The 27947-nt window shown below is 41.6% G+C and overlaps 2 protein-coding genes across 11 annotated transcripts in view; one reads left to right on the top strand and one right to left on the bottom strand.

Moving 5' to 3' along the window:
- tanc2a (tetratricopeptide repeat, ankyrin repeat and coiled-coil containing 2a) overlaps positions 1–7252 on the top strand; it is a 61125-nt gene extending 53873 nt beyond the window's left edge. For all 8 annotated transcript variants that reach the window (XM_054759150.1, XM_054759151.1, XM_054759152.1 and 5 more), the window contains one exon: positions 785–7252. In XM_054759150.1, coding sequence (XP_054615125.1) covers positions 785–2528 — 1744 coding nt within the window. In that variant the 3' untranslated portion in view covers positions 2529–7252. The remainder of the gene's footprint in view (positions 1–784) is intronic.
- On the bottom strand, positions 6760–27030 carry LOC129170965 (transmembrane ascorbate-dependent reductase CYB561). Of its 3 annotated transcripts, none has more exons than XM_054759165.1 (6): positions 26883–27030; positions 16373–16577; positions 13664–13762; positions 13349–13452; positions 12866–13023; positions 6760–11340 (listed from the first exon to the last, which is right to left on the bottom strand). In XM_054759165.1, exons 1-6 carry the CDS (start codon positions 26913–26915, stop codon positions 11148–11150), a joined length of 792 nt encoding a protein of 263 aa, XP_054615140.1. In that variant the 5' UTR covers positions 26916–27030; the 3' UTR covers positions 6760–11147. The 3 variants fall into 3 exon arrangements, with proteins under 3 accessions (XP_054615140.1, XP_054615142.1, XP_054615141.1); XM_054759167.1 differs by lacking the exon at positions 26883–27030 and adding an exon at positions 18890–19031; XM_054759166.1 differs by lacking the exon at positions 26883–27030 and adding an exon at positions 17460–17586 and having other exon boundaries at positions 6761–11340.
- Between the last annotated feature and the right edge of the window lie 917 nt (positions 27031–27947).

Genomic DNA, 27947 nt, shown 5'->3' with positions numbered 1-27947 from the left:
CAGCGGCTATTGTCTCATCAGTGTAATGTAATGACCCTTAAGGGCATTATTATTGTGTTTATGTAGTTGTGCTCGTGTGTGTTGCTGTAAATGTGTTCTGATTCTAGGGTAGCTGAGTGGTGGGTGGACAGCAAGTGACATTGGGGCTTCAGAGTTGAATTTTAGCTTGGCATGGTTTACGGCCGCAACTGTAGCTCGTGTTAGGAATTATTGTGCCTGTTGTGAGATAATTCAATCCTGCATAAAAGGCTGTTGTTCCGGCAATCAAGTCATTACAATAAACAGTACATGACTGACACCTAGTGACCAGTGTAGAGTACTACATATCATCACAACATTTTGAATGAGTCTTCTGAATGCATTATATTTGTATTTTAGTTAAGGGGGGCATGAGAGGCGGGGGGGGATTACTCATAAAATGTCTTCAACATTGGTAGGTCTGTCAGTGTCTTTCTGCTTGAAATTGAACGATGCTGGTGCCAGCAACTCATACTTTGTTCTGTACAAATGAATAATATGTAGTTAATATATAAATAAATCCCTTTACCAAATGTTTCAATGGCAGCTTTACCTTGAGTTTGGGTGCGAATTTGTAGGTGTTTCAGCGAAAACAAATGCTACAGGGTTAAACTCTGCATTGTTCAACTTCATAGGCAAGTTGCATTCCGGATTTCAGGTGTCAGTATTATGTTGCAGGTAGTCTGTGTACTCCTGTTATATCAAATACGCTTTGTCTCTTAAGTAGTTCTTTTTTGTAACTGTTTTTTTTTTTTCACAAATGTAGGCAGTTTCATGCGGCCCTTGAAGATCTGTTGGAAGCCAGCCGCCTGTGTCCCTCCAACCGAGAGATTCAACGCCTGCTCTCTCGGGTCAAGGAAGAGTGTCGACAACAAGATTCTTCCACTCCCTCAACACAACATGTTTGTCAAAAAAACTTCTCCATCCACGATGCCAGGGGCAGAGATCCTGATTATCTGCAGGTGCATCCCAATGAGGAGACTACTAAGGAGGAAGACAATGAAGAGGACAGGAATCGGTGGAAAGGGAATGTTTCTGCTCCCATGATTCAAAGTCTTAACATTTATGGTTGTCCAGGAGTGCAGCTACCTTCCTCCCTCTCCCCAACACATTTGTATCATGCCCAATCCAGTCCGACCCATTCCCCCTCTCACTCTGGACCTCCACCCCCGCCCTCCTCCTCCTACCACCGCTTCAGCCCTCCAACTTCTCCACGGCAGCATCAGCAGCCAACCAGCCCAGTGTTGGAACGCCAGTCCAGTCTGCAACATGCGCAAATGGTGTTATCTGCTCACCACCCAGACCAGAACCAGGGAGTACAACAGTATCACCATCAGGCAAATCCAAGATCGTTTCAGAACCCTGTTCAGACCCAGTGGCTCCAGCAAGCGAAAGTCCAGTTGGTCAGAACGAGTCCACCCAGTTCAGCGATTCATTCCAGCGTGGTTTTGGGGAGTTCAGGCTATTCTCAGTTTGCCCAGCTGCCACAAGAACTTGCTGAACTGGGGGATGGTATTTGCCCAAGCCCCTTTGATATGCAACAGAGTCAGCAGGGCCATGCAGGCCTGGGCTCTGGAGCTTCATATAAACAAGACAATGTGGATGTTGACCTGGTTTGCCAGCCAAGACCTGCACCTGTGTATGGGAGAGGAGGGGACAGGGTAGGGATAAGTCATTTTGGACAGGGCCGTCAGTTTAGCCGCAACCAATCCAAAGCCGCCTATTACCCCATGGAAGTAACTGAAGTCCCAAAAGGCCCACAAGATGAACACCAGTACCTCCACCAGGGGGGACTACGACGCCCACTTAGTGCGCACCCAACCTCTCCTGCCTTTCCCCCGAGACCTGCCCACCACTCCCAGAGCCCCAGTGTTCGTTTCTCCACAAGCAGCGGCAGCCTCGCTAGCGGGCAGCAGGCTAATCGAGGCGCAGCTTTCAGGTCCTCAGCCTCCACCCAGTACATGGACTTACCTTCTCACCCTTCTACAGGAGAGGTGATTGGCCATCGTGACGATCTCGTACTGATCTCCTCTACACAGGCAGACGCTTGTCTGGTCGGGGGGGGCACTTATCCCGGAGAGGCCAGTCGTTCAAGGAACATTCCTTACATGGGTCTTAATGATAAGTTTGTGAGGGCACAGCAACAAGGTCCTCCTACTTCCTCATCTATCCTCAGCCCCTCTCGATCCTGGGCCGTGTCTTCGGTGGACACCATCGTCACGTCACCTGTTAAAAACCCCACCAAACAGGTTGAGTTGAACCAATCCCAACCGCCCTTCTCTATCGCCTACCACAACCGCAGCAACAACAACGGCCATTATGACAACCAGCCGCCCTACTACGACATGATACCAAGCCACAATCCCCAGGGTCAAAACCCTGTTCAGGTTGGTGGTCAGAAGTTCCCTTACCTTGACGTGAAGCTCGCTCGAACACTGCCAGTGAACAGAAAGGCATGTCCGACCTCTCCTGTTAAAGCCAAAAGACCCTTTGTCGAGTCAAATGTATAAAGAAATGGAAAAACAAGCATGAAAAAAAGGGGAAAAACCTTGAAACCGAATTTGTGTAACGTGTGTGTCGAACTCAGGGTGTACACGCACTAGGCCGTACGCAACACATAAAATCCGGCGAGTGTGAGCGCTCTGATCCATGCTAAAGTTCGGTACACTTCCTGTCTTGCGGGGCACGATTGGAAGAGGTGGGCCAGTGCACGGCATGATCGGTCACGTGCGTGTGCGGCGTAGCCAAGGCAACGGAATGTGAGGAGTGATGGCACTGCAACATTTCATACTAGAAATAAATGGAAAGATTCAAAATCAGGGCCGGGGGGCTCGTATTTTTCTTGGCCCTCTGCATATTGGAAAAATTAAAATGAGTTTATTATTAGTCAGTATTACACCTACAGTGTAACACACTGATCTTTTGTTCAGATAGCTTAGCATATATTGACCTACATTGGATTAGTTTTAGCATTTTTGGGGGAAACAAGTTTGGACACCCCCAGCTCTAAAATAGTCCACCAGTTGTCATGATGTAATTGCATTAATGCAATCGCTCCTCTTGCCACCTTGCAGAGTAGAAATGAATAGAACTCTATGAATAAGACTCCAGACAGTAAGAAAAATTGCAGTAATACAGCAGTGTAAAAGTAGTGGCTCTAACAAATGTCATTATTTTTTGTTTTGTTTTTTTACCTACAATTAAAAAAAATAATTTAATGAAAAGTAGTGGTAAGCAGATAGTCATGTATGCAACTATTGTACATTTTATTTAAAAAAGGGTTTGGTCACAAAAACATTTGCTTGTCATATTGTGTATTGTGTAAGAAGTGAAGAAAAATTGCAGTTGCCATGCAATTTTTTGTTTTGCATTGAGCAAGAAAGATCAGCAACTATGTGTGTTATGAATGCATGAATGGTTTTAATGATGTTCTGCACATCTTTTCAGAAAGTTACTGTCACTCTCGTGAAGCTCAAATGCTGTGCTGAGATGAGTTAAGGGTGTGGAAAGCATCTATGTTCAATATCAGTCTGAAAGTCGGTATCAGAGCTGTTATTTTGAAAGGCTACTTCAAAATTAAATGATAGTCCATGAGCGACGTATGGGTGGTGTAAACTATTTTTTTTTTAACATACAGCCTTAAAACATGGGGGGAGCTGGAGCCTGTTCGAGCTCACTTTGGGTGCGAGGTGGGGTGCACCCTGGACTGGCTAACAACCAATCACAGGACACATATAGACACGCAAGCGTTCACACTCAAATGGACAATTTGTGTGGGAGGAAGCTGGAGGACCTGGAGAAAACCACTCGCACACGGAGAACATGCAAACCCAACACAGAAATGGGCATTTGAACCCAGATTTCCTGAGATGGTTAGGGATAGGGCTTTAGGTTTTACAATTAGGGTCAGGATTAGGGATAAGAGTCAGGGTTGGCAATAGGATTTTAGGTTTTACGGTTAGGGTTAGGGATAAGAGTTAGGATTAGGGATAGGTTTTTACATGTAAAGGTTAGGTTTAGGATTAGGGATAGGGTTGTAGGTTTTGCGGTTAGAGATAACAGTTTGGATTAGGGATAGGGTTTTAGATTTTATGGTTAGGGTTAGAATTAGGGATAAAAGGGGATTAGGGATAGGGTTTTAGATTCTACGGTTAGGGTTAGGATTAGGATTAGGGATAAGATTTAGGATGATGGGATAGGGTTTTAGTTTTGACGTTAGGGTTAGGGATAAGAGTTAGGATTAGGGATAGGGTTTTAGGTTGTACAGTTATGGTTAGGGATAAGAGTTGGGCTTCAGTAAGAGTTAGGGATAGGGTTTTAGGTTTTACGGTTAGGGATAACAGTTTGGATTAGTGATAGGGTTTTAGATTTTATGGTTAGGGTTAGAATTAGGGATACGAGTTAGGATTAGGGATAGGGTTTAGGTTCTACGGTTAGGGATAATAGTTTGGATTAGTGATAGGGTTTTAGATTTTATGGTTAGGGTTAGAATTAGGGATAAGAGTTAGGATTAGGGATAGGGTTTTAGGTTTTACGGTTATGGATAATAGTTAAGGTTAGGGTTTTAGTTTTTACAGTTAGGGTTAGGATTAGGGATAAGAGTTAGGATGATGGGATAGGGTTTTAGCTTTGACCGTTAGGGTTAGGGATAATAGTTAGGATTTAGGGATAGGGATTTAGGTTTACGGTCAGGATTAGGGATAAGAGTTAGGGTTAGCTAGGGTTTTACGGTTAGGGTAAGGGATAACAGAATTAGGGATAGGGTTTTAGATTCTATGGTTAGGGTTAGGATTAAGGATAAGAGTTGGGGTTAGGGATAGGGTTTTAGGTTTTACAGTTAGGGTGAAGATTAGGCATTAGAATTAGGGTTAAGGATATGCTATCAGCTAGCTAACATGGTCACCACAATTTCAGAATATAAAACACTTGGTATGTGGACAAAAGGTATCCATGCTGTGGTTTTCTCCATGGAGCACCCACCTACTAGCGCCCAGTGTTGCCAACTCCTCCGTAAGGAAAGTACTGTAGCTATCGGCTGTCTTAAACGTTGCTAGAAGTTGCCAAATGACGTCTGTCTAATTTTCATGATCGGCCGTAGCCTGCGTTCACATGGCTCGTTCAACGGGGGTACAGCACACCTATGCAAGCGCCTTCTCCGATTTTGGAGCAACATTTGCATTAAAAATGTAACCCATCTCCAATAACACTGTCTTTAATTGCCTTAAGAATGATACATACTTTTACGTCGGGGTCCCCAATAACACCAGAAAAAGTCTCTAGGTTTGTCGCTAAAGGGGTCTTAGTACTCTCTAAATACGGAGTCAGTTGCAAAGTTGGCAACACTGCTAGCACTAGCTCACCAACCGTATTTAGGGCCTGCACGGTCTCGGCCCTCCTGGTACTCATCTTTGAGTTTGACACCTGTGCCGTAGTCTGAGCATGCCCTGAAATCCTGCTGAGATTTCAATTGTGAAAGTCAATAGGAAGTCAACTGTACACGTGTTGTTCATTCCTCAGATCGGTCAGCTGTTAACATGCTACAAACTAACAAAGTAACCAGGAACAAGTACAATGAGGGAAAGACCAAAGGGCTTACGTTGTTTGAACAAGCACAAGTAGCAAGAAATGGAATTCTTTCTTCTGTCCTGCCCTCCCTTGTCGTGTCTGCTTTGCAGTACATGCAAATGGGTTTGTACAGTAAATGGATGCAGATGATGACTCAGCAGTAGCAGCACAAAGCACTTATCTGCTCCCCATTGAAACCTGGAGAAACAACTAGAAGATACCCGCAACCCCAAGCCATAGCTTTGAGAAACATGAGCATCAGCTGACTTACTGTGTGTGTGTGTGGGGGGGTTGTGTTTAAGTTATGTTTGTCTTAAAATGTGTACATTTTGTTCTCTTTTGAACTGTTTTTGTATTTTGCTTTTACATGTTTTCACTCTGAATGACTTATTTGAAAGGATACAAATTAAAGATGTAATATGTATATCATTTTGTATACATATTTCTTACATCGCTTTGCAGTGAGCCCGCAGTTTAAAAAAAAAGACAACAACAAAAAAAACATTTTAAAATGTGTTTTTGTATATCATGTGGATGCTGTGATATGACTATTAGGACCCCCCCTCAACAAAATTCAATTTCAATCACTTGCTTTTCGATGGAGGTGTGAGAATATTGGGGCTCCTGCTGTATAAACTACAACTTTATTCTAAATGTGCTAAATTGTTGTATAATTTTTTGTAACTTTTATCGCCGTGGAAGCCAGTGACAGTCATTTGCTTGTAGCCAACATCTGAGGCTGAAGAGCACTTATTGGACTGATGTTACAGCACAAGTAGCCATCCGTGAACATCTCAAATCTCAATTATGAGAGTTTCGTCATCCGTTTTCTGTGCAGTGACAACGGCGAGGGTGCGTAAACTTTCGCGTGTTTTGTGAACATGAATGCGGTTTTTCCACATGACTTGTCCTGCTTTCTTGTTTCAGCAGCTAGTTTCACTCTGAGTGGAAAAGCTCAGTGAACCGACTACTTGAATGAGCCAGTTGAGTGGATGCAAAACATAAATAGTGAGTAACAACTCCGCACAGTCGGTTTTAAGTGTTAGGCTGCATTTTCAGCTCTGTTTTATGATCATTTTTTGGGGGTGTGAGAAACATTTCAAATGAATGACTGCTTGGCTTGACATTGTCCGAAGGAATAAAGAGAAATGAAAGCTGTGTACTCAACGCTCACCTCTTCTGCTCATGTTTGCTAGATGATGATATTAAAATGTTCTAGTCCTCCTGAGACCACATTGGCGTATAACTCTATTAAAATGAATGAGGAGCATCATTATACACAGTGGTGTGAAAAAGTGTTTGCACGTTTCCTTATTTCTTGTTTATTTGCATGTTTGTCACACTTAAACGTTTCAGATCATCAAACACATTTAAATATTAGTCAATGACAACACAACTGAACACAAAATGTAGTTCTTAAATGAAACTTTTTATGAAGGAGGAAAAAAAAAAAATCCAAACCTACATGGTCCTGTGTGACAAAGTGATTGCCCCCTAAACCTAATAACTGGTTGGGCCACCCTTAGCAGCAAAAACTGCAATCAAGCGTTTACAGCACTGGAGGGATTTCGGCCCACTCATCTTTGCAGAATTGTTATAATTCAGCCACGGTGGAGTGTTTTCCAGCATGAACAGCCGTTTTAATGTCATGCCTCAGCATCTCAGTAGGATTCAGGTCAGGACTTTGACTAGGACACTCCAAAGTCTTCATTTTGTTTTTCTTCAACCATTCAGAGGTGGACTTGCTGGTGTGTTTTGGATCATTGTCCTGCTGCAGAACCCAAGGTGGCTCCAGTTTGAGGTCACGAACAGATGACCGGACATTCTCCTTCTGTCCTTTGGTAGACAGCAGAATTCATGGTTCCATTTATCACAGCAAGTCTTCCAAAACAGCCCCAAACCATCACACTACCACCACCATATTTTACTGTTGGTATGATGTTCTTTTTCTGAAATACGGTGTTAATAAACACAGCATAATCTGTTCAAAACATAATTAAGGTGTTTTTACACACTTTTTTTTGGTCTTTGCTATGAGATTCTGCTTTTTATCCTACAGCATTTTACAGCTAGCGACTTCCACGACAGCCAATAGCTACTTTTCTTACTTAAAAACTGGCAACAGTGATCACTCTGCATGTAAAATGGCTGCAGAGCTGACATGCTATGGCTGAGATCTCATTCCATGAGGAAGTGTTACGTTTTTGGCTTCTTTCTTTCTTCTCCACTCTGTTTAAAACCCTTTAAGTTTAGAAGAAATAAATTCGAGGCTAACTGGTTAGCCCGCTAGCTAGCAGTCGTCTCAAATACCTGTAGTAATTAAGGGTTGTGCACTGTGGTGTAAACGATGAATAAAAGGAGTGTAAAAGTGACTTTAGAAGTATTATTTCATGTCTACAGGGCTGTAGTAATGATATAAATCGTATTTAGAAAGTCAAACAGGTTTTCTATGCTCTAACTTCTTTGAAGACATTTTCTTATTTATTCACCAAACTACTTTTGTTTCACACATTAATTCATTAGCCTAGCTTCCTTAGCCTCCATATTTCTCTGTTCCATTTGTAAGCCGTTTGCAAATAGGCAGTAATGTAAAGACACGGACGGTACGTTTTAAGGCTGTATTTTTTAAACATCACACAAAGACAAAAAGTCACTGATGGAAAATACATTTAACGTATTTCACCATATAGGTCGCTCCGCAGTGTCAGTCAAAAAGAATGCATCATGAAGAGAAAGAGAAACACAAATAAGTCGCACTGGGCTATAAATCACATTTAATTTTCGAGAACAGACATTTATAATCTGCAAAGGCAAGTTAAATAGCACACAGAGCATATAGTTGTTACAAGCCTAGAGCGCCCACTGGTGGCTATCGACTGTAATGACCACTCATTGGCTCATGTCAGTCAGTATGAATTAATATTTAAAACATGTTTTTTTTTTTGTATATTGGTCAAACTTGACTATAAGTGGCAGGACCAGCCAAACTATAAAAAAGTGCGCCACAAACGGGAGGCGATATCGCCTCGACTCCTTCCATTTTCAATGGAACCTGCGCCATTGGGCGGTTATCGCGTGTCACCGTCCAGCCAAGCAACACGCGAAATTCGTGCATGTGAAAGTTTGTGCTCGTGACGCGATCCCAGAAAGTTGAAAAAAATATAATCTTTTCGTCGCTGTAGCCCAGACGAGGACCAATCAGCGGGAGTTTCATTGATCGACCAATGAGCGGACAGAATGCTAATCATTACGCTGTACTGTCAGATATTTTTACACTTCTAAAAAAACAATATAGAGATTTAACGACAAAAGCAGCGGCTTGGGAACTCGTCGGCGCCAGAGTAAACATATCTAGCAAGTTTACATTAATTTACACGGACATTTATGTAAGTTTATCTTCAATACTAGCAAGATCCGGTACTAGCAAGAGCGCTCGATCAACACCAGCCGCGTTGCCTCCTCTGAACTGCTTTGATACCCGGAAAGTCCCTCCACATTTGACAGCCAATCAGACCGCGGGAGACTCGACCGGTTCGCTCTGGGTGTGAACGCGTCGCTCACCTGTGTAGCTGGTCACGATCGCTTGTCGCCTCCTGTCTGTGGCGTCCATTATACAGTATATCAAAATGGTACTTCAGTCTTCAAATAAAGACAAGTTCCTGTCTAAAAACAAAGTACAGAGAAAATAAAGGTTCAACTCCAACATATGTATTTAAATAGCCAGGAAATACCACGTTTAGATTTGCGAGCAAATGAAATCATCTTCTGACTCGAGCAAATCTTTCTTATTGGCGACAAACTATTGACTTGACATTTCAAATAAAGGGAATTCCATACATGGTTTTGTAGCAGTTTTTCTTTCAAGCAATTACATCACCACACTAGTCTACAATTTGTCATTTGTACTGTTTTGCAAAATGTAGCAAAGCAATTATCATCCTCATTATTATTATTACTGATGGCTGCACAGGGACAGCGTGATGATGAAGTCTCCTTTTCCACTTATGTCAGAATTGAAACAACACAGCAGTCTTACGGTCTAACAAATAAGCGCTGGATGATGCATCACTGCTGCTGTAACATTACCTCTCAAACACCCCACCAAAATCCTGCAAAAAAACCCGAAATCACGTGCAGTAATAGAGTTAGCATGTGTAATTTCCATGTTTGGTATTCCTTGACAATGTCCACGAAAAATCCATGTTTGATGGATGACATGATATAGAGAACAGGAAGTTACAGATGTGAAGAGTGGACACTTCAATAGGTACGCCTACCCGACATCATTTGATGAGTAAAATACAATACCAAAATTTGTAGATGCATCAGCAACGGCGAAAAATTATAAATTTTGGCGGACCCGAGCCATATGCACTTTTGCGACATTTGCCCCTGTAACTTGCCACCAGTTTCATGGATCGACATGAAATCTGGTAGAGAATGTTTGTCGTGACAGTATGAACAAAAAAGTCAGCGTAGCCTATAGGGGTGTCCCGATCCCACCTGCCGCCGATCCGCTGTATTTTGAAGATCGGGTAATATGGATCTGGTTGCCGTATAACACGGTAGGTGCGGTAATGCGCCTCAAAGATGGTTGCCCCTCGACTCCCACCACCCGCAAGAAGAAGGAAAACGCAACACCGCCATGCTGTGGTGTGCCGTGGTGAAGTTAGTTTCACGTTGGATATTTGGCTCTTGAGATTATACGCAAAAAACATACGAAAACTAAAAATGCATTCATCAAAAATCCAACAGTTTAAGGGGTTGCGGATGCTGGAGCGTGAATTTGCGGGGATCCTCTGTATTTAATTTTGATGCAGCTCTTGTATCAAATCTTCCTCGATAAGGCCTACCTAATGAAGTGGCTAATAACTCCATACAGTAGGACCCGTTTATGTTGACGAATGCTGTGTAACTAGACTAGAGGTGTCCAAAGTGCGGCCTGGGGGACATTTGTGGCCCACAGCTTGATTTTTGTTGGCCCCCAGGGAATATTATAGTCCTAAAATGAAACATGAAACACGAAGGAGGAGGATTAGGGCCACATTTAAAATATAAAAAGTTGAAAAAAATATCAAACTAACATATTTAATAATTAATACAAATAACTAATACAAATAATTATCTAAATAAGTCATTTAAATTAAATAAAATTGTATTTCATTTTAATTAAATAAAAAAATACAAGAAAATATCAGAGAGGACCCCTTATTCTTACATTTTTCTGAATGTGGCCCATATTTGAGCGCCCCTGAACTAGACAGGAATGATGCTGCTGTTGTTGTTGTTGGACGCTGCTAACGATAATGACGTAGTGGACAATTCTACAACACAAGATTTCATAGAAATGACCCCTCGGACGCTCAAATTTTATGTCTACAAAAGTGGTCGACCACGTATGACGACGTCAAGATACCGAGTACTTTTGAGTAATAACAAAAACATGGTGGATCAGGTCTTGATGAGCCGGTTGTCATAGACAGGTTGTCAACATAAGCGGGTTCCACTGTATTTCATGGCTGAAATAATGTCTTCAGTTGGCGTCGTCAATAAAAGTAGGTGACTTAAGGCATGGTGGGTGAACCTCCTTCAGTCAGGGTCTTAAAGTGCACCGCCAAAGACTCCTCCTCTGGATTGGGTGGCCGTCTGTACTCATCCCTGGTGATCATGTAGGCCAACAGCAGGCCGAAGCACACAAGCAGGACACCCAAAACGTTGGCCAGCACCCCCTCGGGGGGAAACGTGGAATAAGTAGACCTGGGCCAGAAATAAATAAAATAAGACTGCATGTCGGGTGATTACCCCCCATGTATTTTTGAGATTTCACGTATCCTCCTCATGCAACGATTGTTACACCTCTTTCACTTTAACTGACAGCTTCAATGCTTTTCTGTGCAAACCTCAGCTGTTAGTGAGCTCATGCGAACTGCTAATTAAAATGCCCGAGGGGCTTACGCTGCAAAAGATTAAATACCTGTAATCTCCTTCTTCCCGGGAACTTGCTATGTTTCATCAATTTACTTATCTCAAGTGACATGCAAACACGGTGCATATCCAAACTCTTGAAACACGTCATATTTGTTTTGGAACGGCACATTTTCTTGTCAGATTTTAGTATCTCCGATTTAAGGTAAGCAAGTTGTAGTCACGAAGAAATGTCATCGATGTTCGACAACAGCACTTCAACACAAAGGACTGCTGAACAAGAAAATGTGGAGTGGTGAGAAATAATACAGCGGTAATATTAAATACAATATAATAATATCTTAATAACATCATTATTAAATTAATTAATTCATCCAAAAAAACTGGGATAGGCTCCAGCATGCCCCCGCGACCCTAATGAGGAGAAGCGGTATAGAAAATGGATGGATGGATGGATCATATTTTGACTTTATTCCCATAATAATATTAACTTTTCCCCCAAACTCATCCATCCATCCATCTTTTGTGCAGCTTATCCTCACTAGGCTCGCGGGTATGCTGGAGCCTATCCCAGCTGACTTCAGGCGAGAGGCGGGGTACACCCTGGACTGGTCGCCAGCCAATGGCAGGGCACATATCACACTCACATTCACACCTATGGACAATTTGGAGTCGCCAATTAACCTAACATGCATGTTTTTGGGAATGTGGGAGGAAACCGGAGTACCCGGAGAAAATATTTTTTATTTTTATTTTATTAAAAAAAAAAAAATTCTTTCTTTAATATTTCAACTTTATGCTACTAAAATGACATTTTTCCTCGTAAGTTTACTCTCGCAAAATTGTGACTTTATTCTCGTAAAATGACAGCTGGTTTTTCCATTTCGGCTGTTTTTTCTTGTAAGTTTTCTTCTCGTCATGAGGACTTCATTCCTAGAATATTTTCACTTTATTCTCCTAACATTACAGCTGTTTCCACATCCTACATTTGCAAAACGTACAACTTTATTCATCGTTTTGTTTGTTTCCCATAATATTGCGTCTTTTAAAAAAATAACATTGTTCGTTAATATTTCAACTTTACGCTACTAAAATGATGTTATTTTTCCCTCATAATATTACAACGTTATTCTTGTAAAATGATGTCTTTTTCTCTGTAGATTTAAACTTTTTTTCTTAATATTTTGACTTTATTCTTGTAAAATTGCTGCTGATTTTTCCATTTTTGCTGCTGTTGTCGTTTTTAGTGACGAATGTGCTTCAGGCTAATAAAAAACAGCGGCGTGTAGTACATCATAGTAGTACAGAGTATACAGAGAGATAAGTGACATAGTGACAGACATGGACGCAGACATACATGATGCTGAAGAGGAGTTTCTCTGTGATACCAAGCAAGCTGGTCCCGACAGCCATAGCCAGCAGAACCAGACCACAGAACACATGGACGGGGAGGTACGAGGCTCGCAACCATGACGACGAGACAGGAAACAGGAAGAACAACAAACCCATGACCCACTGGCGGGAGATAACGACAAATAGGACTAAACAGTTCAGAAGTTTACGTACACGCATCACGGCCATGACATTTACATGTCATATTTAACATTTTATTTGTGGCAGCCCGCCACTGATAAATTTGGAGCACCACAGATACTTTTTTTTAGCTTTAGATCGTTTGACCCCGTGTAACTGTAAAATACATTCAACCTTGTGCACCTAATTCTTGTTTTTAAGAATCATGCGAGTCTAAAATGAATAGGACATTCATGGCCATGATGTGTGGATGTAAAGTCGTGACCACAACTGTGCAGTGTGTGTTTGCGTGTAAACGTCCACCTACCTGCAAGCTAAATAAGACTAAAGTAGCCATCCCGCACCAGCTGTGTAAGGAGTACATGTTTGGATACTTGGCTGCTCTGTGGGAGTCGAACACAGCTACAATACCTATACACAACAGACACACAACTAGCACCGTACATTGGCTTTATTTGCAAAGTCAACACAAAATTAAAGTGTCCATCTATTGAAAGCTTGCATAATCTTAAAAATGTCATTTCTAATGGAGGTGCAACTGTATGCCACACAATAAAAGCGGGATGTCATTCTTACCCCTTGCGTAACACGTCAACACGAGCACACCTTTTGCGCGTCTTACCAACGATGCTGATGATGAGGGCGAGCAAGTGAATGATGCCATGAAGCAGCTTCACATTTTTCTTTGCCTCGTTGCGGAATACTCGATAAACCAGGATCGCTGCGAAGGGAAATCATTGAGGGTTAGTACAATGAAGGGATTGCGAGTGCAGTGGAACCTTGGTTAGCATCATTCATCTGTTCCAGAAGATGTGACTCCAACCGAAACGGACGCTAAACAAATCACTTCCTTAGCAGCAACAACTGCAATCAAGCGTTTATGATAACTTGCAATGAGTCTCTTACAGCGCTGGCCCACTCATCTTTGCAGAATTGTTGTAATTCAGCCGCATTGGAGGGTTTTCCAGCATGGAGCACCTTTTTAAGGTCATGCCACAGCATCTCAATAGGATTTAGTTTAGTCTTCATTTTGTTTTTCTTGAGCTATTCAGAGGTGGACTTGCTGGTGTGTTTTGGATCATTGTCCTGCTGCAGAACCAACGTTGGTTTCAGCTTGAGGTCACCAACAGACGGCCGGACAGTCCAAACAGCCCCAGACCATCACACTACCACCACCATATTTTACTGTTGGTATGATGTTATTTTTCTGAAATACGGCGTTACTTTTACGCCAGATGTAACGGGACACATACCTTCCAAAAATGTCAACTTTTGTCTCGTCAGACCATGGAGTAGTTTCCCAAAGGTCTTGGGGATCATCAAGATGTTTTCTGGCAAAATTGAGACAAACCCTAATTTTCTTTTTGTTCAGCAGTGGTTTTCGTCTTGGAACTCTGCCATGCAGGCCATTTTTTAACCGGGGGCTTTCTTATGGTGGAGTCATGAACACTGACCTTAACTGAGGCGAGTGAGGCCTGCAGTTGTTTGGATGTTGTTGTGGGGTCTTTTGTGACCTCTTGGCTGAGTCGTCTCCTGGGAAGGTTCACCACTGTTCCATGTTTTCGCCATTTGTGGATCATGACTCTCACTGTGGTTCGCTGGAGTCCCAAAGCTTTAGAAATAGCTTTATAACTACAGAAATTGAACTCTGTTTTAACAGGGAGGCAATCACTTTTTCACACAGGGTCATGTCGGGTTGGGTTTTTTTCTCCCTTAATAATAAAAGGTACATTTAAAAACTGCATTTTGTGTTCAGTTGTGTTGTCATTGACGAATATTTAAATTTGTTGGGTGACAAACATGCAAGGAAATAAGAAATCAGGAAGGGGGCAAACACTTTTTCACACCACTGTACATGACCCCACGTCCTTACTGGAATTACAACAGGGAAGCAATATGAATGATGTAAACACGGCTTGGAGAAACACCTTCTCCAGCCTGCTAGCGCTAGCCTGACGACCAGGCTACAGGCTACATGCATGAACTTTTGTGCGTCAAAAGTGCACCACCAAAAAATGAATCGCAAGGCTTTTATAAAGGAAACAAAGTCCATGCTAGCGAATGTTTCAATGAGTGTGAATACAAATGATGACTGAAGACATTGCCTGGTCTAATGTGGATTCATGGGTGTGGGTGTTGCTTGAGGCAATAAATGGGACATTAGGGACATGTCTGTGTGCCTGTGCGTGACGAGTTCCCTCAGGGTCTTTCCATCACTTGTGAGTCCCTCACTAATGTCTAGCTGACCTTTGCTGTTATCACTTTAATGTAATCTGTCTTTGTAACAGACAGCTGTCCTGTGGAACCAGTGCAACTAATCTGGTTATTGCTAAAATACACACAGCTGCAGGAACAACAGAACGCACACCACCTTCATGAGATTTTAACTCAAACATCAGCTTTAGACAAGGCTGACCATGTGTTTTCCATTTTATACAGTGGATTAAATGTGTGTCTGGGGAGCGAATGGTCGAAGAATGTGGCAGGACGTACCCCCTTGACTGGAATCATCACTGGAACCAACCAGCTGAAAATAAGTATTTGATCTGCGATCTCGGAAGTTTACCACGTTTACCATATGTAAAAGCCGTCCTTGTGTTACGACGCTTCGTAGTTAGGACGCACACCCATAAATGATTAATACTGCACAAAAAGAAAAGGTGAAGTGGTTACGTGCACGTGGCGGAGGAATACACAGTCACGTGTAGCTACACTGACGGAGTACAAGTGCGACGTCACTTCTGTTCGTTTTGGTTAACCTTTTGCGCGCATTATGTCTCCCAGGCATAAGGCGGACTCTTCCGATTGCCCTGCGTCAATGAAAAGGATATATAAAGTGCTCACAAGGAGGAGAAATGCTGACCGACATTGGACGCATGCTTGGTCTACAGTAAGCTAATGATTCTCAATGATTTTCTGTCATGCCCCATGTTGTGATGTTCCGAGTGTCTGTGAACGCATCTCTCTGTCTGTCTTGTGACGATGAGGAAGTGTTGTTGCAATGAATGGACTAGAGACGTGTTTGTTTGGAGTAGGAGTACATACTGTATATGGTGTTGGATTGCACTGCTGTTGATGTGTTCAGGTAAGAATAAAGTTATAAAAAAACGTCAGACACTGTGGGACCCTGTGGGGAGCTACACTGTGCCGCCGTCTGTCGTCAATAGGGAGTCGTGGGTTGCAAACAAAATGCAACGTAATTAATGACATATATTAGTTGCCGCTGTTAATGGCTATTTTTGACAGCCCTAATAAATAAATGAGTGCTTATTTGTGGATCCGTTGACTGACAGGCTGATGTTTTCCAAGTGTGGTGTGTCGTGCTGCTCACCGTCTCCTTGCAAGAAGACCAGGCCCAGCACCATGCACAGAGGGTGCAGGTTGAACTCCTGTTCAGAGCCGTCCCACGCGAAGCCCCCGCGATAGTGACCCATCCACACTCCGGTCAGCACCACTGATGTCAGGCCCAAAACCTGCGAGCCTCCCACCAGCAACGCAAACATGGAGCAAGCAGAGCGCGGACCAGAACTGTCCATCTGAGGAGAGAGAGAGACAGATCACTAAGAAGGACCAATGCCTGGAAGTCTGCTATTTGTACACCAAATCCACTTATGAACGAGATAAGGTCAGAACATCAAATAGCGCAGTAAACACATTTACTTGTCCAATATAAACATTATTTTTAGTCTGTCATCCATTACAATTGGAACCAATTGACAATACACAGGCGGAACCCGTTTATGTCGACGGTCCTTGGACTGGATGACTGACGGCAGCATGAGCGGTTGTCAACATAACCGAAATCAAGACGTTTTGATTTCGGTTAGGTTAAAACTAGCCGTTACTTGCCGTGCAGTTGTGACTTTCGCCAGCTACTTCGACAATAATGGTTGAGTGTTGACTCATTTTCAGTGGAGTTTGGCATGCGTGTTCTTCCCGCGTTTACTCCAGTTTCACTGCGCATGTGCGAGTTTCTTTGCACGCGCTCTGTGAGGAGTGAACGAGTGAATACCCGATCATGACTCATAGAACTCGAGTCAGCGTCACAATTTTTCCGTACTCTCTAGTCAAATAAATAAATGAAATAAGGTAACTACTCCATCCATGACTATGAGAATGAGGGAAAATGAAACTTCACGTCTCCACTGCATTTGACGCCTAAAAAGAGCAAGTATTTCAATGAAATAATAATGCACAATAGGCACAGCATTTAAAAAAACGTAGCAGCAAGTGTCGAGAAGGACATGCAGGTAAGGAAAATAAAATAAAAGTGACAGGAGAATGAAGGTTGTCACGTCATAGTAAGACCATTACTGAGATGCCACTGATATCCGTCATCGTGCCTCATTCATTTTAACACTAAAAACAAGAGCAGAAGCAGTATTTTAGGAAATATCTTGCTTAATATTAATACTTACTTCGCTGTAGGCAACGTGCGCGCTGTGTTGGCAAAGCCCAGTTCCCGGAGTGCGGATTTATATCCGCCTTTTTCCTGCCTCAAGTCGTACACGCCCGCGTGAACCTGCGTGTGTGCTGTTAGTCGGGTTGGGTGGGTCGATTCTAATATCGACAGTACCGATACCAACTAGTATAATTGGATCGATACTAGCTTGAGTCATTCATTAATTCGTCCAATGAATGAACGATTTTACTTTGCAATTTTTTGCATGTAATTAAAAGGGAATGATTACATTATTTTATTGATATTGTAACATCGTCTTTTGTTGTACTTCTGTAGTTTAAATGTTCACAAATACCTGTTGATATGCGTTTTCTTCTGATTATATTATGACCAACAAAAAAAGACCAAATCACAAACTCACTGAAGGGCCTTGCAAGTAAAAAGTATGAGTATCTGTATCGGCAATACAATTATACTACAACAGTATACTACTCGGTATTGAATGGACACCACCTTTTGCAGTATCACCCACGTCTACTTCCTAAACACGCCCAACCCACGTGACTACAATGCGAAAACAACCTCCAGGACGCAGCATTTTTCTCAGTTGTGTGTTTTGAAATATGCGCAACATTGTGTTTAAACGTGGAGGGGAAACGAAAGAGCGGAAGAAAACGGCAAATTATATGGAATGGCGACGGTGCAGATTGATGACGAACAGCTTTAACGTAAAGGGTTGGTTGCTTGGCAACGCGGAGGAGGGGGCTGTCAAGGAAGAAGGAGATTGATCATCGGTGTGTGTGACACTGAATCATTGCTGCCACGCCAGCAGTCCAATTTATGTAAATACTTAATATACTTACATAAAATATACACTGTAGCTCGTGTCAGGCCATTAATAATGCAGTAACAACGTCACTAACAGTGCTTATCTTCCGTCTTTTGGTATTAAAATAAAACGTCTAATAGACATGTAATTTATATATTATCCAATAACCCAGTTGTAAGACCTGCTTTCATAATTGATACTTATTTTTACTTTAAAAACTTAGATTTTAAGATAGTATCCTGTACGTCTAATTAGCCCGACGGCATCCATTAGTGTTGAGCAGTGGCGGTTCTGGCTTGAATGACGCCCTGGGTGGACCGAATCTGTGGCACAAAAGCCTACAAAATATATTAAAATAACAAATCCTTCAAGTCCTACCCCTCCCAGCTCCCCTTCTCCCCACCTCAACTTGTTCCAACAACGAAACGGTGCTTATTTCACAAGCTCAAGCTCCCCTTAAATTGCATTTGACTTAAATCCACACTTACACAATTAAAACTCTCAGTCAAGAAAAGAAATAAACAGCAGTTGGTCTGTAGCCAACAAGTAACGTTAGCTTATTTGATCACACACATTCTATAATGTGGAGTACATAAAGTGATGCTATAGCCCCGTACCTTTATCTTTGACCCGTATCTCCTCTTCTTCTTTCCTCTTCTTTCTAAATTGTGCACCTGATGATTTTAACTTTGTATTTTCCAAGTTTTGTTGACACAAATTAACAGCATAGCATCTTTATCATCATCTCCCACCGTCTCCCAACTAGCAGTCAAGGCTAAACCAACTCATATCCACTCACAATTCCCTCCTTTTTAGTTCACATTTTCATAATGAAATAACATGTTTGAGACTCTTGGTCTGCGATATAATTAATATAATATAATATTAACAATTAAATATGTTTTATTTTTGGGCAATTACTGTTGTAATTTACATTTTTTACCTTGTAATTGACCTGAGGCCCAGCGGCACCCGCCCCCTCGCTTCCTCTTTGGTTTGATCCACATCACATGGTGGACGATTGACGGCATTTGACCAGCATGGGGGCGCGACTATCATGCCTGTAGGGGGCGCCCATATGCCACACATATGTGCTGACTTGATGGGGATTTGATGAGCCCTGAACATTAGTAAATAGGACTTGTTTTTCTTTCTTTAACATTACTACAGTTTACATTACACATTATTACAGTTTACATGAGCCACATCACTACATTACTACAGTTACGTTTAACTTTACAACATTAAGCAAGTGTGTTAAATAAAATTGGAAATCCAAAAAGAAATGGGATTTGAGTAAACAATTTATTGCAAACAAGCATTACAATAGAAAATGTTTTGAGGATCCCTGTACATCAAGTATGAAACCTCAGCCATGTAGCAGTGTTCGCGCGCCATTGCAAAATGCAGTTTAAGCCCCTCCCATTGGTCTAAAATGCGTTAAACTGCTCGTTCAATGTACAGCCAAGAAGTGCCACACACCTTAGTGTTGGTTATTTGTCGGCGTTTCCTCCCCAGGGTTTCCTCTGTATGTAATTGTAATTTTTATTTACACAGTTTGAAACGATTTCAAATATCATAAAAATGTTTCACTGCACTTTATTTTGATAAGCATGCACAGGAAGTGCCTGTCTGCCTTGCTGGCGCTTGACCAGTGACCAGCTTCACAACGAGTCCTGTGTTGACTTTCACTTTGTTTTTTATTATTGGGAGAATGAACAAAAGCCCGTAAAATGTGTAGTCAATTGACGACAGCTTGTCACATGCTAAGCCTATCAATGCCAGCGTGTGTGATCGCTCACATTTCAATATCATTCCACTTTCTGACAGTTTTGTTTACATGCCTGGCTGGCGACAACAAGCTAGCTCGAGCTACAAGTGGCTGTTAATAGGATACATCAATCGGCGTTTATCATCACAAAGTATGTTTTTTTTAAGCGTCACGTAACAATATTGCTCTCTTGTTATCATTACAATACTTATGGTTTGTCTTCAAAGCACTAGTTGTGTGTCGAGGTTGTGCACCTGAAACACGTAGTGTCTACAGGTTTAGACAGCGACGCTATTAAAGGGGTCTCCAACAGGCAGCACGTAAGCTAACAGTTGAGCAGCAGCTGATGTTGAGTAGTTCACCAAAGAATATTTGCTTCACCTCTTAGTATTTGTATAAGTGTTCTATTCCAACATGACACCAGTATTTCATGACAAATGAGTACACAGAGTGGAGATGTGCTTTGTAAATGGTGACATTTAAATGTTGGCAGTGCTTTCAGCACTTTATAGACCCTCATTATTAATCCTTGTCATAATGGAGGCATTATCTGCCCCTGTAATCAGTAGTATGTCTTATTTAAAGCACTTCTCCAAGAACACGACAACAGCTCGGGCTGTATCAGGGGCGTCAAACTGGTTTTCACCGTGGGCGGCATCGCAGTTATGGTTATCCTCAGAGGGCCACTTTTTTATAATTATATTTTATATTATTATATTATTATTTTATAATTTTGTAAATTAAATATTACATTAATATTTAATTAATAACTAATAAAAAATAGTCATTTTAATTTGGATTTGACAACAAAAAAATATAAGGTTTTCTGTCAATATTGACAACAAATACATTCAGCAAGAAAGATTGTCATTTTGATTTAAAAAAAAAAAGCTATTTTAAGTTTTAAGTTAAGTTGTTTTTGTTAGTAATATTAATTTAGTTTTTAATTTAATATTTTATTGTTTATTGTAAATGGAACGGTAAATGTTTATTAAATTTTTAATATTATTTAAAAAATATTTTTTATATATTAAAATTGTTACTTATTTAAATATATTTATATAAAGTAAAAAAAATATTAAATTACAGCATACATATAAAAATACAATAATATAAATATAATTTTACAATAATATAAAAGTTAAATAATGAAAAATAAAGCTTAAAAAGTAAAGACAAAATTAATATTACTATCAAAATTACAATATATATACAAATATGGCAAATAGGCTTTCGCGGGCCACATAAAATGATATGGCGGGCCAAATCCGGCCCCCGGGCCTTGAGTTTGACACCTGTGGGCTATATCGCTGGCATCTCCTCCAGCTTTACAAGCCCCAAAAATGTGGACACAATTGCGTGTCACTAAAGTACCTTATCAGAACCCCCCAACACTCACATCTGTAGGCTCATCAAGGAGGAAACTGAAACACTGGTCACCTACAGTACATCTGCAACCAACTTCTTTAGAAAGTATGGCGCTAGCACACCATCGATCATGTCGGTACACTTTGTCCTGCGCACTTTAAAGTGAGTAGCCGTTGTGGAATCTGAAAAAGCAGATTTGCATGTTCCCCGATTTGATCAGATGCAAGCGGGGAACAATGCTCGGCAATAGCCAATGCTATTGTACCTTCAGCCCTTTTTTTCTGAGTCATCTTTCTGTATAATCACTGGCAGCTTGGTTTGACTGGAACTATTATCAATCTTGCCTTTTGAATGAGCCTTTGTGTTGTCATGTGTTTTTTAATGTCACCGAGTTGGCATAAAAGTCTGCCTTACAACAGAGGCAGTATGCCCTTGTATTTTCCGCAGTGCATGGCTTTAACCAACCTTTAAAATCGGGGTTTGACTCCCATTCTTTCCTGTATGTTATCCGTAACAGTATGTTCTTCTACAGCCAGGTGTCATAATCCAACAATCTATTCCTGCATAAAATAAATCTGTTCTTCCATTTTGGAATCCGCTGACGTCAAACAAAATCTGCCTGTGAAAGTCCGATAAGATGACAGGGAGCTTTTCAATGTAGAAGTCGCACCTCAGTAAGAATTCCAGTCTTCCCAATTTATCAAATAATGTTTTTGGGATGCAGTACCAATAGGAATCACTATTTTTTTTATCCATGGTTTCAACTAATTGTTTAAACAATCACAATCTTTTACCATGAGTCCTCTATCTTTATATTCTTTGACTATATTGCCCTTTTTGACATCATGAGTTTTATTTCTCCAAATAAAATAAAAATTGAGTTGGCATATATCTGGGTGTCTAAACCTTTTCCACAGAGGGCAGCATACTGAAAAGTGAAAAGACGCGGGGACCACTTTGATATTTGTCTTGTTTTAATATTTTGTAAAAAGGTTCAATGTAAAAAACATCCAGTATAATTAAAGACAAAGATTTGTTATTTATTAACAGGTCAAGATTAAAGCTTTTTCTCTTCACATAGTGCCTTTAGCTCAGTTTTCTCCATTTTTGCTGGGGGCTTTTTTGTTTAATTATATTTCTATCATGTGCCGTGGCCTAATAAAAAAACAAGCCGCAGGCTGCCAATTGCCCCCAGATTGTACTTTGGGTACCCCTGGACTGAATTAAGAATGGAGAATATAGAGAGACGTGTTCTACTAAAAACTGTGTTTGGTTTGTAACTGTTAAGCGTTGATGCAATGACTGCTTATTAAAGGGATTTTTTTGACATGAAGTCGTATGACATCCCCATCAGCAGTGCAGTCCAAAAGTGACTTACCCCCCACTTGGTCCCGTGAGCCCAGTTCTGGTCGGATTTCGGTGATGAGAAACGCAGTTCCGGTTAGTTATTGGGGTTACTTAAGTAAAGAGTTTGGCTTCTCAAGACAATATGCTTTTGAAAGAGTAACACAGTTGCATGATAAAAATGCCTCCTAAAAAAAAAATCACAGCTCACAAATCGCTTTCCTTTCTCTGTAGTCGTATCGGCTGTCCATTGTTGTGTATGTGATGACGATGGATGCGACCCTCGCATTGTCATCCGCTGTGGAACACAGACGTAAACGAGATGGCTCGCGACGTCACGCCGGATGCATCTTCATCACACAAACGACAATGGACAGTCGATAGCGCACATTAATACGGCAGACGGTAAAGCCGAGCCATTTGTGAGATCTGTTTTTTCCTAGGAGGCATTTTTGTCATGCAGATGCATTAAACTCTTTACTTAAGAAACCCCAATAACTAACCGGAACTACGTTTCTCATCACAGAAATCCGACCAGAACTGAGCTCACGGGACCAAGTGAGGGGTAAGTCATCGTTGATGGACTACACAGCTGATGGGGATGTCATACAACTTCATGTCAAAATGTATGAATTGTTGAATGATTTGCATTTTACATTTAAAAAAGTGGACGTGTTGATTCTGTTCCTCAATGCATGCAACTTGTCAATGTTGTGCGCTGCCAGTGTCACTGCTATTACTATTACTATTACTATGGAGAGTTCGGGGAAGTGGAGGGTCATGTGCCTGGTGATTCTTTCTATTGAGGACATCAAAGACATCTGCCAATTCGGTACCATGATAACAGATCTGTTTGCTGATTGGATTAGGCACTGTCCTGGTGTATCACAGAATTCGGAAGACGGAGACAACAGTCCAACGTGCCCAGCAGCTTCCCGTCATGGATCAATCAAGAGGTACAGAATGGCCAGTCAAAGCGCTTTGACACTGCTAGCACATTTACCTACTGATGACGCAGCATCACTGGGAACCACTGGGGGTTCAGTATCTTGCCCAAGGACACTTCGAACCCCATGGGAGACGACCACTCTACCACCTGAGCCATGCCGCCCCCAAACAAGCACTAATCCCATACAATCTAATTAATCTGCACCCCCCCCCCACCAACCCCCTCTACCCCAGAGCCCATTTTTTTGCCTAAATTAAGCATTTTCAATCATAAAATTTGCTAAATGAACCCAAATACAAATATAAGGCTTTCAGAAGACACATTTAAATTGTGATATTTAGTATTCTACACATGTTACTGTAATGTTTGGTGAGACCATCACCAGACTCAAACAGGGAAACACGTAAAGGTTTTGTATGCTCTAACTACAAAAATATTGTACTCCATTTATAAATAACGAATTTGCTCGTTATCATTCATTAGTGTTGAGTACCTATACATTTTACAGTTTAATAAGTGTGTGACACATATTGAAAAGAAGAGGAGGGTTCTGGAGGTGAATCTAACCTAATAACCATTTTTATTGCAAATGCTGATCCAAAATCAGAGGCGAACACCAATGTCAAGCTAGCAGGAGGGTTTGGAGGGCGAGGAGTGAGCCATGTGTTAAAAATTGACAGTTTTATGGGCATATCAGTTACTTTTTTGCCATTCCCTGGTGGTCCTGGAAAATAACCCTTAAAAAAAAAGTGATCTATTATATAATTGGTTATTAATGAGATATACTACACTATGCTTTGGCACCGGTAACGCTTACATTGCTTGCAATGCAACCTTCGGTGGAAAACTTTTCGACATCCCTGAAGTAAAGGGTAACTTTGTGATACCCTTGATGAACTTTTGTTGACATTTTCCTTAATTTCTCAAATAAGAGCACGTGTGAAAAACAGACTGTCACAGGAAGTGGGTATCTTGACGGTGTACAGATTGAAGTGCCACAAGAAGGCAAATACATTTGAAGGGTAGCGTGTCAACCAATCAAGAGCCACCGTTTTAAAGATCACCACCACTCAATGACCTCTTAAAAAAAATACCCACAAGGTACCTGTGGAGCTGAGTATGACTGAGAAATAGCATCTCCATGGCAACAACATCATTACCAGAATAACTCTTTCTTCCTCTATTTCTGTGTCTCTCCTTCCTTTCATTCCACCTCCACAGCTTTCTCTGTTCTTGAACTCCTCTCCTGTGCATCCATCATTCACCGTCATCTCCCATCCCGCGCTCGCTTGCATGCTCTCCTCTGTCTCACGTTCAAGGTCTAGTCTATGCATGTTATTTTCTTTTTGTATTCCCACCGTGTTGCACTCCTTTACAGTAGATCCCTGCTTTTCTTGGGGGTTGCGTTCAGGGACCATCAGCGAACGGCAAAAAAATTTGAGTAATTGAGAGACGCCCTGAGCAATGACGACTTCTGACACACGGTTCGATCGCCATTCCCCTCCAAACCCTCCTGCTAACTTGACGTTGATATTGTCCTCAGATTTTGGATCAACATATGCAATAAAAGTGATTACATTATTATCTTAGCTTCAGCTCCAGAACCCACCCCTGCTCTCTTCAATTGCCATTGTTCAGTCGCGACACAATCCAGGTTGAAGCCCTAAATACATCTCGCATACACATGTAAAGTATGAAATATCGGTACAATGGGCCTCATTCACGAACATCTTCTTAAAAGTCTTCTTAAGAAGTGTACTTAAGAAGGCGCGGGTTGGAAACTGCGCCGCATTCACGACACGTTCTTAAGTAGGGATAATCGTTCGCACCGGTGTTCTTAGGTTGATGAATGCCAACTGCGATGCCCGTGCATGTGAGCCCTAATTTGCATAGGTCACCGCCTATTATTTCCCATACAAGGTAAAAAATGTGCCGTGCGCAACGGGCAGCTGGAGGCGGAGATGGCAACGCGCAAGGGCAAGACTGAGGAGCAGCTGGACAACAAACGAAAGAAAAACTTCAATTGTACAGAAATAGAGGTGCTTTTACAAGGAGTGAGCGAACACAAGACCACCTTATTTTCACGTGTATCCACCGGTCATCAGGCCATCCAAAAAGAGTCGGCATGGAGCACCATTGCAGGAAACATAAATGCCGTTTCCACGGAGAAACGCACCACCGCAGAGGTTAAAAAGAAGTGTTTTGACTTAAAATAGAGTAAAAAAAAAAGATTGGACTGCACCGGAGGGATCTGGAGGAAACGGGAGGTGGGCCATCAATCAGAAACCAAACCATTTCGGAAACTCTAGAAAATATTTACACAATCATGATGGAAAAATAAAGTCAAAATACATTAGTTTGTGTGTGACAATGTATTTTTTCTGTGGTTACATTTCATTAGACGCTGCCTAATTAATACAGCAGCCCCGTGCTCTGGCTCAAGACGTGGCTGGGGGCGCATGTCGTTATCTGGGGGTGCTACGTGCACAATAGGCACACCACGTTTCATTGCGATGTTATTCTGATGATCCTGCACACCTGCAAGAACAGAGAGGGAAGCCTGAAGCCTGAAGCGGGACATCAAATATTGGTGGCTTTCAGCAAATAAATCTAATGGTCCCTTTACATTCTCTCTCTGCGCAGCGCACGTCCAGCCAGCTACTTTTTTTTTTGATGAATTGGGATTTGAATATATATTTATCCATGGAGTATATTTTAGTTGTTTGGATGATAAATAATTGTTGGGATATTTTATTTGCACTACATTTTTTGGGATCAGGTTGCAAAATCCATCATGAGGGCGATTGTGCATTGAAAGTGCAAGCTTTGCTTGTGCGTAAGAGTCCTCCTGAGCGTTCGTAGAATTTGTTCTTAGATCTAAGGACTGTGAGTTAAGAACACTTTTCGTGAATGCCAAAAATCTTCGTAAGAAGGCTTTAAGAAAACACGTTTGTGCGTAAGAACGTTTCGTGAATGAGGCCCAATGTTCCCTCGTTTGTCGCAGGGGATATGTTCCCAAAATAGCCCACAATAAGTGAAATCCGCGAAGTAGCCGACTTCATTTTTTTACAATGATTATATCTGTTTTAAGGCTGTAAAACTCAGCATACACTTTATACACTTGAATTTTGAATGATCAACCTACAGGTAGGAAACAAGAAATTATTAAGTCACTCACGCGTATTTTTCTCCTGTGACTGTGCCTTTTCATCCTGGCGCCGTTCCGCTGTCCTGTAGCATTTTTGTATCCTTGTTAAAACATATTGCTGCAGTCCTTTAAACCCAACATTCATTACAAGCTAGCAAGCCAGCGACGACACATGAGGGCGGCACGACAGAAATTGATTGACAATGGTCTACAGCCAATCAGGACACAGACAACAATGAGGGTGCAGACAGACTAGCGAGGGAAGAGAGACACTCTACTTCCCACAATCCAAGTCTTCTTAAAGGGCCAGGCTCGCCCGTAACAGCGTTCATACGCTGTAATGAAAAGATGATCGACGAACAACAGGAATCAGAGTCACAGTGTAGCACAACTATGGTGCGTTCAATGACCGTCGAACAAACCCTCCAACAAAGTGAAAAATCTCAATACTTGACGAAAAGACATTATCAGGGAAGCATAAAGACGTAAACGTGTAAAAGCTGTGGGCTTATGAACAGGCGAAAACCAAATTGCAACTCCTGTAGCTGAGGTTCGACGAACGGTCGTACGCTTCTCGACAGCTTCCTGGAATAGTCTTTCCCAGGGAGGCTGAGGCGTGTGATCCCCCTATAGTTGGAACACATCCTACCATCACCCTTCTTGAAAAGGGGGACCACCACCCCGTTCTGCCAATCAGAGGTACTGTTCTCGACTTCCACGCAATGTTGAAGAGGCGTGTCAGCCAAGACAGTCCGTCAACATCCATTCCTTGAGGAACTCAGGTCGAAACTCGTCCATCTCCGGAGCTTTGCCACTGCCCAACAGTATTAATGTATTTACACCTATTTTATAACACTAAACTCATGGGTTTAAAATACTGACAAAATATGCTAACATTGCTGTTTAGTAATACGTAGTGGGGAGGGGATCGTTCCAAATATCGGTAGCAACAGCATCAAGTAGACGTTAGGGTGATGAGATCAATATTTTTCAGTTCTACTTTATGTTTTTTTTTCACAAATATCTGTATTTTTTTGTTGTGTTGTTCATATTGTTACTTTGTTGATACTGTTATATTTGTATATTGTTCACAAA

Source organism: Dunckerocampus dactyliophorus, chromosome 18 (assembly GCF_027744805.1).
Source record: "Dunckerocampus dactyliophorus isolate RoL2022-P2 chromosome 18, RoL_Ddac_1.1, whole genome shotgun sequence".
NCBI lineage: Eukaryota > Metazoa > Chordata > Actinopteri > Syngnathiformes > Syngnathidae > Dunckerocampus > Dunckerocampus dactyliophorus.
The sequence above is the reverse complement of the archived record's forward strand: the minus strand, read 5'-3'. Positions and strand labels throughout refer to the sequence as shown.